The following is a 19,654-nucleotide window of genomic DNA, read 5'->3' as shown; positions in this document are numbered from 1 at the left end:
TTTGAGTACTGAGATAACTTATTTTGGTCCAATATTATGAAACCAAGTCAATCTGATTTCCATCAGTATGGTTGCTAAAGCTTAAAGGTTTTAACATTTACTCTCAACTACCACTCTGTACAACTACTTCTGAGGCATTTATGTATTAACCTTTTTTTTTTTTTTTGTTACCAGGAATTGAACCCTGGGGGTGGGGGTGGCTTAACCACTGAGCCACATCCACCACCACCACCACCCTACCCCCCCCACCGTTTTTTTTAAATGTAGAGACAGGGTCTCACTGAATTGCTAAGAGCCTTACTAAGTTGCTGAGGCAGGCTTTGAACTTGCCATCTTCTTGCCTCACTCTCCTGAGTCTTGGGATTACAGGCATGTGCCACCATGTCTGGCTATGTGTTAACCTTTTTCATAATTTTGTAAGGGCATTGGAGTTTGTCACTTTTATTCAAAATCAATATTTATTATTCTTTGGAACATTGACCTTAATGCTGAATGGAAAAAATTTTTCTTGTGACTTCATTGGTTAAGGAAATTTCGTAGTTGGGATTGCTGAGAATGGAAGTCCCATCACTAAAAGTTCAAAGGGAGATATAATTTAACTAGGTGTTCTCACCCGAATACAGTGCTTTGTTTTACAAGCTTAAGTAATACATGAATAAAATAATATAGATTACAAATTTAAACTAGACACTAAATAAACTCCATAGAAACCATCTAAAGGGAGAACTTTCCTCTTGATTCACTATCCTGTATTGTCTTCTGTAGTTTGCTGGCTAAAGAGAAAGACAACTTAAATACATATAGTTAATATTTGATAAAGTGTTCCTGTGCATCTGCTAGATTTTCCAAGTTAAAAATACCTTTTTCAAGCCAGGCATGGTGACACTCACTGTATTCCTAGCCATTCAGAAGGCTCAACGAGGAAGATTGTGAGTTGCCAGCTTAGGCAACATAGGGAGACCTTGTCTGATCCATCAAACAAATAAACAAAAAAAGACTACTTTTTTAAATTAGAGGAACACTTATCTTTTGTGTGTGTGTGTGTGGGGGGGGCACTGGGGATTGAAACCAAGGATACTTTCCCACTGAGATATATACCCAGCTCTTTTGTATTTTTTATTTAGAGATAGGGTTTTGATAAGTTAATAATCTTGCCAAATTGTCCAAGTTGGCCTCACGTTTGTGATTATCCTGCCTTGGCCTTCAGAGTTGCTAGGAATTATTGGCATGTACCTCATGCCTTGCTTTATCAAAGGTATATAGTTTATAATATATTTTACTCTTTTGACTTTGAAAATACATGTATTTCATTAGATAGATATGACATAATCCACTTACCCCCATTTTTTAGATATTAGAATCTTGGATGGTATGGAATACTGCCATTAGTAAGTTCTAGGTTAGATTTTTTTCTTTAAAAACAATTATTATTTGATTTCTAAACCTTCTAAAATGAACTGTAATAAATTGGTAAGCTCTAAAAAGCCCATAAAACAAATGATGTAGTAGCTCTTAAAACTGCTGATGTAGTTATCTTCTTACCACAACCCAGAGACCCTTTCAACATTTTGGTTGGGAATCTTTCTGGTGCTTTTAAAATGATCATATACCCACACTTTTTTTTTTTTAAACAAAGTTGGGAACTTACTGCATATATTTCTTTTTTGTTGTTGTTGTTTTGAGGTGGAATTTGCTTTGTCATTCAGGCTGCTCCCAAACTCCTGGGCTGAAGCAATCCTACTGCTCCAACCTCCCAGGTAGCAGGGACTATTGCTTGGCTCCTCTGTCTCCATTTTATGTTCTTTGTAAAAATTCCCATAGTTTTCTACAAAGTTTTAATGGTTATATGGTATTTCACTGTAGTTGGCATATGCCACTTTGTCCACACCCTTGCTTCCTTTTTTGGTACTGAGGACCCAGGGGCACTTTACCACTGAGCTACATCCTTAAGCACCCTCTCCCCCCCACATCCTCTTTGAATTTTAAGACAGTCTTGCTAAGTTCTGGAGTCTGGCCTCAAACCTGCAATCTTTATAGATTATAGATGTGTGCTGCCATACCCAGTTTACCTTCATTTTTGAATGTTTAGGTTATTTGCAATTTTGTGCTGTTATGCTACATACAACATCCTTGTAGAAACTTTCAAAACTTCAGATCATCTATCCCAGATTATTTCAATGTACTCTGTCCTTTTCTGTTTGTATCTCTCTGTCTTCCAGTAGCTCTTTTAACAAAATCAGATCAGGTAGACAAATTATTTTTCAATAATTTGAATTTATTGACTATCAGACAACATATTGGTTTATGTAAATTTATTGACTATCAGACAACATATTGGTTTATGTAAATTTAAGGATTAGAGACACACAGATTTTATTTTCAGAGACAGTTAATAATACGTGGATTTCACGTTGTGATGGATTTGTGTATGTGAGGTGCATGCTCTCAGAGAGCAGAGAAAAAACATTAGGGAATATGCACTTATTAAACACTCTTAATGTGCCCCATTAGACACATTATTGGGCTCTTAGTTTACAAAAGCTTTGGGAGATATGTAAATAATATTTATTTTCTCCCCTAGATGAAGAAACTGAACTCAGGTTAAGAAATGCTCAGGGGCTGGGGATGTGGCTCAAGCGGTAGCGCGCTCGCCTGGCATGGGTGCGGCCTGGGTTCGATCCTCAGCACCACATACAAACAAAGAGGTTGTGCCCACCGATAACTGAAAAATAAATATTAAAAAAAAAAAGAAATGCTCAATCTCATTCAAGTAATATCTGGGAGAATGCCAGAAGTAAACCATGCCAGGTATATTTGACTACCCAACTTGTCTAGGACCCCATCCTGCCACACCAAAGGCAGGAATATCTTAATAGAAGCCAGAATGGCAAGTATGCATTAGCTAGGTGGATGGGGTGGGGTCATTGCTAGGTCATGTCAAGAGGTTTGAAAGGGTAATGGGAGTAGAGAGGTGAGATGAAGCTTAAGCAAACCTTTTTAGTATTTTTTTAAATTCACATAACAAAATTTACTCCTTTCATGTATAGTTCTATGAATTTTGGCAATTTAGAATTTAGTCATGTAGCCACAATGCAGTCAAGATACAGAATTGGTTAATTACCCCTCTGAATGTGTCTATTATTCCCTTATTCTTCTCCTTTGTAAATGACTTCTCTTGTTGCCCTCCTCCCTTGGCAACCAATGATTAGTTCTGTATCCTATAATGTCATATAAATGAAATCATGCAGTATATAGCATGATTGGTCTGGTCTCTTTCACTTAGTATAATATATTTCTGATTAGACCAGCCATTTATGATGTAAATGTTACTGTACAATTTTGCTGTAGGTTTTTGTCCCCTCTCAATCTGATTACATTATCCTAACTCCAATTTCATGTAAACAATGTTTTTTTTTTTTTTGCTAAGAAATGATTAAGTTATGGCCTCATGTACCTGGAAACCTCAGCTAGATTTCCTGGTAAGTGCCCCAGGGAAGGGAAAAATAGGGAAAAAAAAATCAGCTGTTTTTGTCTCAATCACTGAAGTTATCTCCTTGCCTATTGCATATAGAAATACCACTCCTTGGTATTTATCCTGAAGAATTAAAGTCATCATATTATAGTGATACATGCATACCTATATTTATAGCAGCATAATGTACAATAGCCATACATGGAACCAGTCTAGGTGTCCATTAACTGATGAATGGGTAGAGACAATATGGTATGTATACAAAGTGGAGTTTTATTCCAACATAAAGAAAAAATGAAATTGTCATTTGCAGGAAAATGAATGGAACTAGAGACCATTATTATGTTAAGTGAAATAAGTCAAACTCAAAAGGTTAAGGTTGTATGTTTTTTGTCATTTGCAGAAACTGGAGAGGAAAAGGAAAAGAAAGATGGTGGCAGATTTCATGAAATTCAAAGGAAGATCAGTAGAGGAAAGGAACTAAGGGATGGGAGGGATGGAGGGAGGAAGTGGGAAAGTACTGGGGAGTAATAACTGGCCAGTATGTGCAACTGTAAAACACCAACAAAAGATGTGGAAAAAGAAGAAGTTTGTATAGAATGTTACTAATGATATGAACTTTGCCAACTTGAGGGGAAGGGCGGGGAGAAGCTGTTACCATGAGGGACTGGAAGGAATAAACGTTGTTCTTGGCCAGTTGGTAGTGTTCAGTGTGTCTTCTGGGAGAGGAAACAACAGGTAACCACCTCTTCACTTTAATTTTTGTTGGTATATAAATAAATAAAATAAATAATTGAACTTGTTTTTTATTTATGCAGAGATCTCAGAGCCATAGTAAAGTGACCTGCCCTAATAACTCTGAAGTTTTTTTTTTTTTTTTTTTGGTGCCAGGGATTGAATCCAGTGCATTTACCACTGAGCGCCACATCCCCAGCCCTTTTCATTTTTTAAAATTTTGAGACAGGGTCTTACTGAGTTGTTTAGGGCCTCACTAAGTTGCTGAGGCTTTCTTTGAATTTGGGTTCCTCCTTCCTTGGCCTCCTACATTGCTGGAATCAAAGGGTGCACCTCCATACCTGGCTGAATTATTTTATTCATTGTTGGGAATTGAACCCAGGGGCCTCAGGCATACTAGTAGGCAAGTTTCCTACCACTTAGCTACATTCTCAGTCCTGAGTTTTTCTAGAAAGCTCTTTTAAATATATACTTTTATTTTAAATGTCTTAGTGCACTAAGATACTATAGCATTGAAGACTTTGTAGATAGTGTTTGGCTCCAAACCATGCAATATAAAAAACCATTTGTGGCAAATATCACTTTTTCTCCCATTTGTTTCAACTTAAAGAGAGTGTTTTTTTTTTTTTTTTTGTACTGGCGATTGAACCCAGAGGCGCTTTACCACTTAACTATTCCCCCAGTCCTTTTTATTTTTTTGAGACAGGGTCTTACTAAGTTGCATAGGGCCTTGCTAAGTTGCTGAGGCTGTCTTTGAATTTGTGAGCCACCTGCCTCAGCTTCTCAAAGCCTCTGGGATTATAGGCTCCTACCAACCATCATGCCAGGCCCTACCAACTGCTTTTTATAATAGAACTGTGTTAGATATAGAGGGGTGGTGGCTGCAAGTCACTGACCAGAATGTAGGTGTGTATAAAAGCTGAGGGCATCCTGTTCTTTGCACTCTTGCTTGTTGACACTATGTATATCATCTGTGAATCCCACCCAGGTGTTCAGTGCACTGATCCCTCTCACCTGCCTCTGGGCTTTGCCGATTCTCCACCTCTACTGTGCAAAACTCATGGTCCTGGAAATGCATCTTACATACCATCTTTCTTTGCTTAAGAACCAGGCTTTTTTTTCCTTCATTTTTTTTCCTTTCTCTCCCTCCTTTTCTCCCTCTCTCCCTCTCTTTCTCCCCCCTTCTTTTCTTTCTGGGGGCATTACTGTGCTGCCTAGGCTGGTCTTGACTTCCTGGGATCAAGTGATTCTCCTGCCTCAGCCTCCTGAGTGATGAGACTACAGGCACATACCATTGCACCTGGCTTCAGTGTTGATTTTTTTTTAATCAAATTACTTACCTGAAATTGAAGACCTCCATGCTGTAGTTTTGCTCTGCTTGTTTGTATTTCTCTTCTTCCTTATTTATATCTACCCTACTTTAGTTGGATTATCCTGTTTTTTAAAAAAATATTTTAGTTGTGGGTGAACAGAATACATTTATCTTATTTATTTATTTTTATGTGGTTCTGAGGATTGAATCCAGTGCCTCACACGTGCTAGGCAAGTGCTCTACCCACCAAGCCATAACCCCATCCCGTTTTTTTTTTTAATTGTCTAGCAATAGATTGAATTCAGTTATTAATCTTTAATTCATTTCTAATTCCTTTTTTCATTCCAGTTGGTTTGAATAGCTTTTCTACTCTTTACATAACCTCCAGTTGTCTTCTGTTCTTGCTCTTTACCGAACAGTTCTATTTCCAGATTGATTTATAAAAAGGCTTTAGAGTCAGATGAGTACAGGTTAGAATCCTGGGTGTCCCACTTAATGTGAAGGCTGATAGTCAGTATATATCTGAGTCTCCCTTGCCTTGCCAGTAATCTACCTTTTTCTCTCCTATTTTTTAACCACTAATTTGTTATTTTTATGTGGTGCTGAAGATTGAACCCAGCCCTCAGGTGTGCTAGGTGAGTGCTCTATCACTGAGCCACAACCCTAGCCCCTGTTTCTCCTGATTCTTCCCCATGATCCTATAACTAAAAGGTTGCAGCTTCCCCAGCATCACCTGTGTCTGTTCTGAATGACAGTGCTGGCATGGTACTAGTTGTTAAATATCTTAAATTTCACCCTTGTATATTATGTGTATGACTTTAATTAAGTTACTTCTCTGAGTCACTCCTTAATCTTTGCAATATTTACTAATACCTGTCTTACAGAGTGACTTTGTTCATTCATCAAATATTTGTTGAGGGCCTTATTCTGGATAATGACTTATTTTTGTTTTTGTCCCAAGCACCTATCTGTGTCTTCTTGGAGCTGTGATCTAGAATTACAAGGATTACATTGTAAATGTTCTATATGGCAGTAGATATGGATGCTAACAGTATCTTAGCTTGCTGTCTTTGCCATACTATTTCCATCACTGGGCCAATACTAAACAGAGGCATGGCCTCTGCAAAGAGGACCCAGGGCTTGACTGCAATGAAACTTATATAAATCAAATGTGAAAGTTTTGTTTTGTTTTTTCAACATGAGCTTACCCCACTCTTGATGATCTTTGTTGTCTACTTGCATTTACATTTACTGCCATCTCCCTTGGAGCACTGTCCATTCATCCTTATTCTTGAATTTTCAAATCTCCTGACCCCTCACCCCATTCCACCACTTCAGCTCACTATTGTTCTTTAGAACACAAACAAACAGAATCTTTGCCCTTCTGCCCTATTTGTCCTCTCTTCCCTCCCTTCCTTTTAACAGAGAGCATTTTAAAGTTATCTCTATCTATTCCTTAATTCTTTTTAAGAATTCTTACTCTCTGAGAGCTGCAGTCTTTCTGTTAAGGATCTCCAGTGACCTCTTTTCTGCACATTGGTCTTTTCCTACTCTGATCCTTTGTAAGTGGCATTTGTGTGAATCTGCAACCTAATTGGCCTTGGACAGGTTTCTTTGTCATCAGAATGTAATTATATTTACTTTTAACATTATTGAAGATTTAGATACAACATTTATCACCCTGTTAGGACATATGAGAGTTAAGTAAAAAGTAGCTTGTTACTGCTTTTTTGAAAAAAGCCCTTTCATTTTCCTGTATTCTTTTCTTTTATTCTCCTCATCCTAGTTTCCTGAATACAAATTGAGCATTCTTATTCTGAAAATTGGAAATCTGAAGTTTTTTCAGTGCTAATGCTCAAAGAGTTCTGGATTTTTGGAATATTGTGAGTTTTGGATTTTTGATTAAGGGTGCTTAACCTGTAAAATCTATGCAAAGGTTTCAAAATCCAAAAAATACTCTGAAATCTCACTCACTTCTGGTTATAAACATTTCAGATAAGGGCTACTCATCTGTAGTTGATTTCTTTTTTAGTTTGCTATGTTGATTTTCTGTTTGCTTTCCAAAATTATGGATTTTGTCTTTCTTTCTGAGGAAGCTTAATTAATAAGTAAGGTCTTATGTGATTAACTATTCCCTTTATGATTGATAATCCAGATGGATAAATCCTCTTTGGTCAGATTTGTCTCCTGAGTGCCAGATATAAATGGGTAGCCATGTACTAGAAATGAAACATTCGTCAAATGATCAGGATTAATAATCAGAAAGTAATCTGTGCATTTGATCTATAGTAGAGGAAAACTAGATAGCTAGTTGTCTTATGAAGTTAGTTTCACTAAGTTGGTAAAATTTTGAATGACTTCTTTTACTTTAGGACATCTAATTCCTTTATAATGAAGATTAATAAAAGCCTTTATGTTCAGAAATAACTTGATAAGCAGAATTTTTAATTTGATTCTGGACAGAATTTGTAATACCTACTTCCAAAGAAAGCAAAAATACTGCATATTTTTCCCCAAAATGTATTTTGTCCAAATTCACTTGGAAACAGAGAACACTACTTAAGTTTGGAATGAATAGAACTTTCTAAAACGTGCTCAGATAACACAAAGTGGTAAAGAGACAAAAAAATGTATTTACTTCTTACCCTCAACTGCTAAAAGGAGAAAATGAAAGAGTTTGCAGAGGCAAACTTCACCAAAGTATCTGTAGACTTACTTGTCATATCCAAATATATACATGTGGAAAAATGCCTAAACATGTTTACATTTACATAAACTGGATGTTTTTTTAATGTAATGTGTTTCTTCTGTATGAGTTTTATCCATTACATTTTTGGTAAAGCATTAGTTCCTCAAGCAGTTCTTCCACTGTTTATTATTCTTATAAATTTTGCTGCGGTTCCACATTTCTCTTTCATCATTTTCAGCAAAGAGTAGTTAGACATCAGGATGGCTACTAGTCCAAGTGTAGTAGAGTAATAGATGTCCTAGGCCGCATGGAGCAGTTCTAACTCCACGTCCTGTCCAGTCTGGCCAACAGATGAAAATCAGGTGTTTGTCTATACAGAGCAGCTTGGGCTCATGGAATCATACATTGAAAGTGGCCTAAGAGATAAGATCATTTTAAAAAAAATTATTGATACTGAGTCCCTGCAGGTTAGACTCCTTTCCTGAAGGATAGGTGGCAATATGATATAGTGTCAAGAAGAGAAACATTTTGTTAAAATCTTGACTTCCTTGTTTACCAACTGTGAATACTGGTTATCTGCTCTAGTACACACTCAAGAACTGTTTATTCTTGAATGAGTTACTTAGTATCTGTGAGTTTCTTATAAAATTTATCTGAGTAATGTTATTAATTAAAAAATAATTTGTTTCAGTTTTCTCTTGCTTTTTTAAACTAAAGCAAGACTGATTATCGACCCATAAAAACACAAAACCAAATTCTTGATTTTGTTTATCTATTTTTGTATTTTTAAATTTCTGTTCTATAGTTCATTTATTTTCTTGAGCTTTTTTATTTTAGAGAGAGAGAATTTTTTTAATATTTGTTTTTCAGTTTTTGGTGGACACAACATCTTTATTTTATTTTTATGTGGTGCTAAGGATCGAACCCAGCACCTGCGCATGCCAGGCGTTACCGCTTGAGCCACATCCCCAGCCCCTTTTCTTGAGCTTTTTAAAAATAAGTTATTGCATCAAATATTTGTTTCATTAATTTCTAATGTAAGAATTTAAGACTACATAATTTTCTTTCTTTCTTTTTTGGTACCAGGCATTGAACCCAGGGGCATTTAACTGCTGAACCACATCCCCAGTCCTTTATTTTTTAATTTGCTCTTTTTTAGATATACATGATAGTAGAGTGCGTTTTGACATATTGTACATACATGGAGTGTAATTTATTCTAATTAGAATCCCATTCTTGTGATTTTATAAGATGTGGAGTTTCACTGATGGTGTATTCATATGTGAACATATTTATAAATTTTTGAGACAGGGACTTGCTAAGTTGCTAAGGCTGGCTTTGAACTTGAAATCCTCTTGCCTGAGCCCCTTGAGCCACAGGGATTACAGGCAGGTGCTACTGGGCCCAGCTAAGACTATGTAATTTTTATTTTTTAATTTTATTTTTTATTTTATAATTTTTTCTGAGTACCAGGGATTGAACTCAGGGGCACTCAACCACAGAGTCACATCCTCAGCCCTGTTTTGTATTTAATTAGAGACAGGGTCTCACTGAGTTGCTTAGCGCCTCGCTGGTGCTGAGGTTGGCTTTGAACTCGTGATCCTTCTGTCTCAGCCTCCCTAGCCACTGGGATTACAGGCGTGTGCCACTGCACCTGGCAAGACTGGAATTTTTATGTGTGGTGTTTTAGCAGTATACTTTAACTTTTGATTTGTAGTCTTTTCATTGTTGCTTTCCAGCTATTTTGTAATTTATATTTTGATGTATCTTGATCTATGATTTACTGACTTCTCTCAAACATTCAGATTTTGAGAGGACTGTCTTTTTTCCACATGGAATTGTTATGATTAGAGATAATATGTAGGGAAATACCTGGTAAATAGTAGGTGTTCAATAAATGCTTTCACTTTTCCTTAAAGAAATATATTTATGCTTTATTCTTTAATTTTGTTTTTGTTTTTGTTGTTGCAGTGCTGGAGATACAACCCAGGGTCTTGTGCATGCTAAGCAAACACTCTACCACTGAGCTACATCCCTAGCCTTTGCCTTTGAAATTAGAACAGGAAACATAAAATTACCAATAAACATTAATAATAGTATAAATGATTTCAATTCTACATTTCAGAATAATAATTAGGAAAGTAAAGGGGGATGAGCAGAGGAGGGCAAAATTGGGAAGAGAAGAGAGGAAGGAAAATCAGAAAGGTGAAGAATCAGGAATATTAAGTTAATTCTAGCTGGTTTTGAAGTCATATTTTTTTCATCACTATAGTCTGTGCCCTTCAGAATACTAATTAAGTTATATTTCTCATATCCTTATAATGAAAGTGTTAATTGATTTCCTTTTCTTTGCAGTGGGATGCAAGTGGTAAAACTGTCAAAAATCTGTATATTTTAAAGTAAAGGGTTCATAATTTCATTAGGGTCTTAAGAGGCCCATTGTCCCCAAGAAGTTAAGAACCATTACTTAAGAGATATTTGGAATATTTGAAAGCCTAACAAGAAAGAATTGTTTTTTATTGCTATAACAACAATGACTATATCTCACTTTAGTGAGATTTGGTTATTCTTAGAATTATGTAGTCACATTAGCCAGATTTCAGGTGTTCAGTAGCCTTACACTGCTACTGTCTACCATATTGGATAGCATATTGTATTCAACATTTCTTTTGTCAAGAAAATCTTACTAGATAGCACTGCCCTGAATTATTTTCTATCATTTCTTTCCCATCAGAGTGAAGCTAGCTTATATAAATATGTAATTAACTTTGACAATTTTTTAAAAGAGAAATTTAAAAAACTCACTAGAGTGCTACTTATTTATTTTTTATATAATTAAAGGCATTGCCACCCTTTTATAATCACTTGCCGGTCTGCCATTATTTTATAAGATTTTTCAAGAAGTTATCGCTAATTCATCATTGTGGTTTATATTCAACCCTTTTTACCAGCCTGTTGAGTCTCAAGATTATTTCTACTTTCTATAAAAACATGTTCTAGAAGGACCCAAAATATTATGATGAAATGGTAATGTGAAAAATTAGCCCTGCTTCATACGTTTTTAGGAGATATTAGATTTAATTGTTATCATGATTTATCTACTTTATATGTAGTAGATCATCATAGATCTCAAAAGTTGCAAGAGCTACTCAGCCTTAAAGAAGAATGAAATTATGGCATTTGCCAGTAACTGGATGGAGCTGGAGAATATCATGCTAGGAGAAATAAGCCAATTCCCAAAAACAAAAGGCTGAATATTTTCTCTGATATGCAAATGCTAATTAACAATAAGGGGGATGGGGCTAGGAAAGAATAGAGGTACTTTGGATTAGGCAGAGGGGAGTGAAGGGAGGGGAGGGGGGATGAAGGATAGTAGAATGAATCAGACATTAGTATCCTGTGTGCATATATAACTACGTGACCATTGTGATCCTACATTATGTACAAGAGAACAATAAGAAATTAAGCTGGGTGCAGTTGTGCACATCTCTTCAGCTCTGGAGCTGAGACAGGAGGATTGTGAGTTCAAAGCCAGCCTTAGCAACAGCGAGGTGTGCTAAGCAACTCAGTGAGACCCTGTCTCTAAATAAAATACAAACAAAATAGGGCTGGATCAAACCCAGGACTTCACACATGCTAGGCAAGCTTTCTTATTACTGAGCTGCCCACCTAGCTCATTGATTGAGTGCCTCTGAGTTCAATTCCCAGGATCCTCCCCCACCAAAAAAAGAATGAGAAGTTATAACTTCATTTATGTATCTTCATTTATGTAACTTCATTTATGTTATGTTAAGTTATAGCATCATTTATGTATGATGTATCAAGATGCATTCTACTATCATGTATAACTAATCAGAACAAATTTTTAAAAAGTTGCGAGAGAGGAATAACTTACAAAGTAATTATTTCATTATAGCCTACTTCTTTGGGAGTGTACCAACCAGCGATAAAATGAAAGGCGGTTTTTTTTTTTTCTTCCTTTTTTTTTTTTTTAAACAGAATAAGAAAACAGACTGGTTTCACACCTCTTTACTTTTTCATCTTTTTAGTATACTTGTACATATAATATCAGTAAAGGGAAATTCAGGAAAAGGATAGTATGTATAATTTCAGAAAAGTTGTAAGCATATTTTTAGGAAACATACCTAAAAATGTTTTCATTGATAAAGCTTTTTTGGGCGGGGGGTTGGGGAGGTACTGGGGATTTAACCCAGGGGTGCTTAACACAGAGCCACATCCCCAGCCCTTTTTATTTCTTATTTTGAGACAATCTCTCACTGAGTTCTTAGGGCCTCGCTAAATTGCTGAGGCTGGCTTTGAACTTGTCATCCTCCTTCCTCAGCCTCCAGAGCTGCTTGGATTATAGGTTGTGGCACTGCAATTGACATGATAAAGCATTTTAAAAAAATTCAAATGTAATGATGAACTTTTGTTGGGAAATATTCTGACATGCAAGTATATATGGTAGGAAATAAATCTTCTATCTTCTGGAGATAATTGCTTAAAAGTCAGTTATATATTCTGTGCTTTCAAATGTATATTTATATGTGAACAAATAGTTTATTTTAGATAGATGAAATTATACCATATATAAAGTTCTTACGAATTATTTTGCTTGCTGAACAATATAATGAACACATTTCCATGGATATTGCTCTTATTTATATTATTAATTAGGGTTTTTTGTTTTGAATTTTTTTATATTGTAGGAAATGTGAAATATAAACATATTCTTACATGAAGACAGTATATACTTGTATGTGCACATGCCTTAGCATGGTGTTGACCTATAATAGTTGCTCAATAAATGTTTCTATTTTTCTTGGACATGTATGTGAAGGGCTATGTAAAATGATTGAATGTTTCATTTGAGTAGCAAAATTTTTAAGGACTCAAAGTAAATATCCACAAACAACCATGATATAAATCTTTTTGCTATAAAGCAAATCTTTTTCTTAAGCATATTTGTGCTCCCAAACTAGCAGGATTGCTATTTAAATGCTCATAAGATGGGCTGTCCAGATTTTAAGTACTTCCAGTAAGAGCAAATATTGTTTTTTATTGGTGAAGAAGAAACCACATTATGATTTGTCCTTTTTAGTGAGAGTGCATAATATCTTATATACTATAAAGTTGAATGTAAGGAATCTTGGAGCAAAGTCACAGATGGCTAGTTTCTTTGCTAACTTTGAAGATGTGTCAGATGACATTTATATTATGGAGTGGAGTATATGTGTGATTTGTGATACCATTTCAGATTTGATTGTTTCTAGTGGTTCTAAAGAAAAGACTAGGAGCTGATTGTTAATTACTTGTAAAGTCTTATTTTGAAGTATGATTTTTTTTTTTTTTTTTTTAGCATCTTATTTGGAAATCTGATCATTCTGCTTTTCTGCAGATCTCTGTTTTGGGTGGATCAGTAAAGAGGAGGCAGTTGGGTTCTCAACTTCTTTTCTCACTAGTAAAAAGTAAGGAGCACTGCTGAGAGAAGTGCTTCTATAACAGCCCTGTCTGAAACTTTGCTTGGAGGTAATGCTGTGCTGTACAAAAATTGTCTTCAAGATTTCAGGAATTTGTGAATTATAAATTCGTTTTACCAATTAACATGGGTATATTCAGTTTGTTTATTTTTTATTTTTTTTTGAGACATTTGTGTTCCCAGTGGACAATAAGTTGAAGAAATAATTGTTTAGAGTACAGAATTGAAAGTACTTCCCCCCACCCACCAGTTCTGGGGATCAAATCCGGGACTTCACACATGCTAGGCAAGCATTCTTATTACTGAGCTGCACACCTAGCCTCCCCAGCACATCCCTGAATTTCAGATTGTTTACCCTTTCTTCCCACAGCCTCTCCACCTTTTCTTTTCCTGGTTTATTTGAGCTTGAGCCTTTTGGAGAGAAAAATCATTTAAAACTTTCAGGATCCAAGTTATGGTTATACATATAATTATTTACATGCTTCAGAGGCTTTTGCTCATTTGTTTATTCATTTGTTTGTTCACTCATTCCATAAACATTCCTTGAAGTGCTTACTGTAAGCAAGATTGCGGAGGGAATGCTATTAAATGGTAATCTACTTAGGGTAAGGACAAAATGAAAAATATTCTGCAAGATTCCAAGCTTGAAGAGTGTGTATGTATGTGCTTGTTTTAGAGACACACACATCCATGTCTGCCTACAGGGTTCACAATCTACAGGAACAACCTTCTAGACATCTTTTTATTTATTTATTTTTATTATATATATATATATATATATATATATATATAAAGAGAAAGGGGGGAGAGAGGGAGGGAGAGAGAGAGAGAGAGAGCGAGAGTGAATTTTTAATATTTAGTTTTTAGTTTTTGGCGGATACAACATCTTTGTTTGTATGTGGTGCTGAGGATCGAACCCGGGCCGCACGCATGCCAGACGAGCACGCTACCACTTGAGCCACATGCCCAGCCCTCTTTTAATTTTTTAAAAAATATTTGTTTTAGTTGTTAATGAATCTTTATTTATTCATTTACATGTGGACCTTTATTTTATTTATTTGTTTACATGTGGTGCCTCATACATGGCTAGGCAAGTGCACTACCACTGAACTACAACCCTAGCCCAAGACATCTTTAAAATCTCTTTTCTCTTTCCATTGCTATGTCATTTCAACCTTTCATATACACCAATATTTCTTGTCTCTCACCTTTTCCTCCATTCTTCCTTTATATTGCTTTCCCCTTTACATAGCTTGTCTTAGAACTCTCCATACTACATTAAAGCACAGATTAAATTGTGTGTCTCCTTACCTATAGAATAAAGTCCAAAATTCTTAATTTGTAGTCTTAATTTAGACCCTGTTCCTTTATTAAACTCTTGAGTTAGCCACTTCAAGGCCCTGTCTATTCTCTACTGAAAACCTGCCTAGCCTTATCTTTTTCTCTTACCTCCAGAACTAGAATGTCTATATTTGTCTCAGTTGACCTGCTCTTTCTATCATTGTCCACCCCACTCTCTGTGCTAGGAGCCTGACCTTGCCCTTTGGCTTCTAGGTGGATTTGGACAGTGGAAAACATGGCAGAAGAAGAATGGCCTGCTACCTGGCTAGCCTTCCTTCCTTTCTCCCTCCACGCCCCCCACCTCTTTTCATTGTCTTTTGGTTGATTTTCTAAACACTGACTACTTATTTGTGAATAGTTCCTTAATTTAATTCTCAAATTATTCAGTTTGAACGTGCCGTGCCATCTGTTTCCTATTGGGACCATGGCCGACAGTGCTGCACAAATATTTCAGTCTTTTCAACTCTTAGCCAGCATACGTTTGTCTTAGTGCATTTCTTCTATGATTAGATAAATGAATACCTGGAATGATTGTGTGTGTGTGTGTGTGTGTGTGTTTTCTGATTCTTTTCTAATTGATAATTGAAATCCCTCCCATTTTACATATAGTGTATACTTCCTTAAAGATGTGCTATTACAAAATATTCCAGTGGAATAAATCTAAAAAAAATTTTTAGAGAAAGACTGAAGTAAGTAAATGCTAATATTTAGTATATAGAAGCAAAAGTAAAGAAAAACAAGTGGTAGCTGAGCATGGTTGTGCACTTCTATAATCCCAGTAATTTGGGAGGCTGAGACAGGAAGATTGCAAGTTTGAGGTTGGCCTTGTCCACTTACTGAGACCCTGTCTCAAATGAAAAATGGTAGAAAGTTCCCTGGAAAGATGTCTGCAAGAAAACGAAAACAATGCTTTTTGGGAGTTACGTACAGTATGAATTTATCATAACAGGTAAAACTCAGTGTAAGATTATTATAGAATTTTTTTTTAGTACTGACAGTCAAACCCAGGGCCTCACACATGCTATGAAGATGCTCTATCACTGAGCTACATTCCTTACCTTTTCTATTTTCTATTGGGACAGAGTCTCAATAAATTGCCCAGGCAGGCCTTGAGTTTATAAATCCTTCTTTCTCAGCCTCTGGAGTAGCTAAATGTACATTTTCTTTATCCATTCATCCATTGGACACCTAGGCTGGTTTGGATGTTAATTTTAAAACTCTCATTTTACCATGTTGCTGACCCTGAGCAAAAGAAGACAGTGACACACACACACACACATACGCACACACACACATACACATATATATCCCCACAAGATAAGGTCTTTTCTAGGCCAGTATTTTAAGCCATAATCCTTTAATAAACACAAAAATCTTAAGCCCAGTTAAAAACCTTGCAAAATTTGGAGAAAAGAAGATATTGTTTCATTAACTTTGAGTTTTTATTATGAATGCAACATGTATTTGATTGAACAAGCTGTTTTTAAGGACATGTCCTGCCCCCACTCTTACCTTTGTTTTTTTTTTTTTGTATTAGGGATTGAGCTCAGGGGCATTCAACCACTGAGCCATATCCCAGCCCTATTTTGTATTTTATTTAGACACAGGGTCTCACTGAGTTGCTAAGCACCTTGCCATTGCTGAGGCTGGCTTTGAACTCTAGATCCTCCTGCCTCAGCCTTTGAGTCGCTAGGATCACAGGCATGTGCCACCATGACCGGCACTCTTATCTTTCTTGCCACAATTTTATCCTGTTACTCTAGCCAGATCATTTGTATCCATGGGAGGACATATGTTTAATGATTGTTTTGGAATCTTGGCTCTACCACTTACAGTTTCAACAGTGTTCTTTATTTCTCTAAACCTCGATGATAACTTTAGTAAAAAATGGGAGTACGGATAGTACCTGCTATACAGGGTTGAAGTAAGAATGAAGGTGATCTGTGTAGCCTAGTGCCTGGCATGTGTGAGCATGCAGTACGTATTAGCATGCTGTAAAATGTACCTTGGACACTCCTTGCTTGTTCCCTCTGTGCTCTTGATGCAGTTCTCATGCTGCCCTTGCATCCCTCAACCACTAACTGCTCTTCTGTGCCCCTCCCAATTGCCTGTGATTTATCTGCTGTTTCAAGTTCTACTTTGTTCCTCCTCTTTAATGATCTTTTCTCACTTTCATTTACTTTGACCTCTGAATTCCCAAATATCTTTTTATGCCATTTTAATAATTACTCATATTCCTCTTTTTTATGGCATATTTCTGCCTCTTATGTCTTTTAAAATGTATATACAATAAAAATAGAGCTGTGGAATTACCATCACAATAAAGATACAGAACCCTTGAATCACTCTCCCAAAAAATATTTTGGTATTTTTTTTTAAACAATTTTCTGAGTGTGCATTCTGTTTTTACTATATATGGCTTAGCTTAGTATTGTGCATACAGTGAGTAGATGTTTGAATGTTTGAATTTTATAAAACAAATCTTAAAAGTATGGTATATTTTAAACATATTAAGAAGCTGCTAGCTGGGCATCGTGTGGTGCATGTCTGTAATCCCAGCCACTCAGGAGGCCGAGGCAGGAAAACTTTTGAGTTTGAGGCTAGTCTGGGCAAAATAGCAGGACCCTGCTAAAAAAAAAAAAAAAAACCCACAAAACAACAACAAACAAACAAAAAAAACCCCAACAACAACAACAACAAAAAAAACAGAGCAAAACAAACATCACCAAAAACACTGTTGCTTTAAGTTATTTAACTTTGGTCTTTCAGGGTCATTTTATTTAGATGGAAAATTTTAACTGAAAACTATTTCTCTATAACATGTTAAAATGGTTTTGGAGCTCTGCCTGAGTTAATAAAAGCCCAATTTTTTTTTTTTTTTAATTTGTCTTTGGAAAACAAAGGGCTTGTTCCTTTCTTTCTTTTTTTTGTGATCAAGTATACTTAAGGTTTTTATTTTTTCTAAATCTGTTAGTTTACATTCTAATGTGAAACAAATTCTTAAGTCTTTCTTCTACTTAACTACATTTGACTGTTATGATGCCATTGCTAAATTTATTTCCAGAACTTTGCCTTTTCCTTTAATAATTAAGATATTAAATAATTAAATTAAATCTGAATTAGCTATAGAATTTAAAATAGAAAACCATCCTGTTTTCTCAAATTTATTTTTCAGTGGGCCAATTTTGTTCCTCTCCCTGGGAGATTTCTTTTATAGATTGTCCTTAGAATCAGAGGTCAATGCAAATAAGAGAATTTATTTTTGGATAAGCAAATGTTGCATGGTTTCCTCAGAATTCACTCTTGGATATTATGAAGTATTTATCTTTTTCCACAAAGGGCAAAATGTAACTAAGATTTGCATTCCCTTCAGTAGACTTTACTTCCTAAAGAAGTGAATTGAGTTTAATCATGTCTGTCTTTTTTCCCTTCCCCAACAGCTTCCATGCCTATGACTGTTCTAAATTGGGGCCAAATATATCCATTTCAGAGAGGCTTTTTCTGTACAGACAACAGCATCAAGTTTCCGTACCATGACAGTACCGTCACATCTACTGTCCTCATCATAGTGGGGGTTGGCTTACCCATTTCCTCTGTAAGTAAATTAATAAGTAGGTAGTGTTGGGCTTGTTGTGCTTAAGGTTGGATGATGTGATGGAGTTGGGTGGGAGTGAATCAAGACCTATCTTCACCATTGTTGATGTGGTGTATGGTGGCTTGAAGAATATACCCACTGTTTCATTTCATGGGTGTTTCTCCTGTTAAAGGTGGGTGTTACTCACTTGATATTTCCTAAAGAATTATAGCATGATTATTTTAGGATGGAAGGGTTCATTTAAATAATTTGGATCAATTCCTCTTAGTATTCAAATGAAGAAACTTAGGCCTATATACTTGTTCAAGTTCAGTAAGCTATTTTATGGCAATGCTGAAACTAAGATTATGCTTGCTTTCATACTAATAAGTGAAAATTGAGATCATAAAAATGGAGATAGGTTTACTTACTAAATTTGAGGAAACAAAACAAAGATTTTAAATACACATGCAAAATAAAATCTTAAGAATACATTAAAATTACCACTACTTTTAAAGTTGTGCTGGTTTTTAGATAGTTTTAGGATAATATTGGGTTTTACTGTTTTGTTTTTTTTTCCATTCTAGGTTAAGATTCACCAGTGAGTTAAAATTGGTCCCAGTTCCTAAACCTTGCCCTTTGTCTTTCTGTGTTACTTTGAAATAGAAGGGACTTAAAACGTCTAGAATGTCTAAAGAGTACAGCAGATCAGGCCACATGTATGCATTCTTTGACCTCCTGCCTCTTGTCGGTTGGCTTTCCCAGGTACTTGACTTAAAATTTTAGTCTCTTAGTAGTTCAGCAGCCATGGTTCACAACAGGACTGTTTGGGTTTTCATTTCTATTTTGCCTTCAAATTGGCTATGAATAATAACCTCATTCTTTGGTTTTCCAGTTCATTTATCTGAGTTCATTTTGCTTTTTCACTGGCAGATTCCCCCCCCCCCCCTTGATGTTCATCCTGAAGGTGTGAAAGGGACTTGGATTTTACTGTGTTCTAAGATATATAAGTATGTTTATATAATAACAATTCTAATTTGATTGGAACCACT

At 35.8% G+C, this 19,654-nt stretch overlaps 1 protein-coding gene across 4 annotated transcripts in view; it reads left to right on the top strand.

Moving 5' to 3' along the window:
* Positions 1–19,654, top strand: part of Plpp1 (phospholipid phosphatase 1) — a 91,721-nt gene that overhangs the window by 17,561 nt on the left and 54,506 nt on the right. The window contains exons 1-2 of one of the 4 annotated variants that reach the window (XM_058583122.1): positions 18,486–18,623; positions 19,190–19,367. The exons of 2 other annotated variants lie outside the window; for them this stretch is intronic. In XM_058583122.1, coding sequence (XP_058439105.1) covers positions 19,290–19,367 — 78 coding nt within the window. In that variant the 5' untranslated portion in view covers positions 18,486–18,623; positions 19,190–19,289. Of the gene's footprint in view, positions 1–18,468; positions 18,624–19,189; positions 19,368–19,654 lie in introns of those variants that run through there. One more of the 4 variants, XM_046456293.2, reaches the window with a different exon arrangement.

This window comes from Marmota monax, unplaced genomic scaffold, assembly GCF_021218885.2.
Source record: "Marmota monax isolate L192 unplaced genomic scaffold, Marmota_monax_Labrador192_F-V1.1 WCK01_AAM20220418_F8-fsc00037, whole genome shotgun sequence".
NCBI classification, from domain to species: Eukaryota; Metazoa; Chordata; class Mammalia; order Rodentia; family Sciuridae; genus Marmota; species Marmota monax.
The sequence above is the reverse complement of the archived record's forward strand: the minus strand, read 5'-3'. Positions and strand labels throughout refer to the sequence as shown.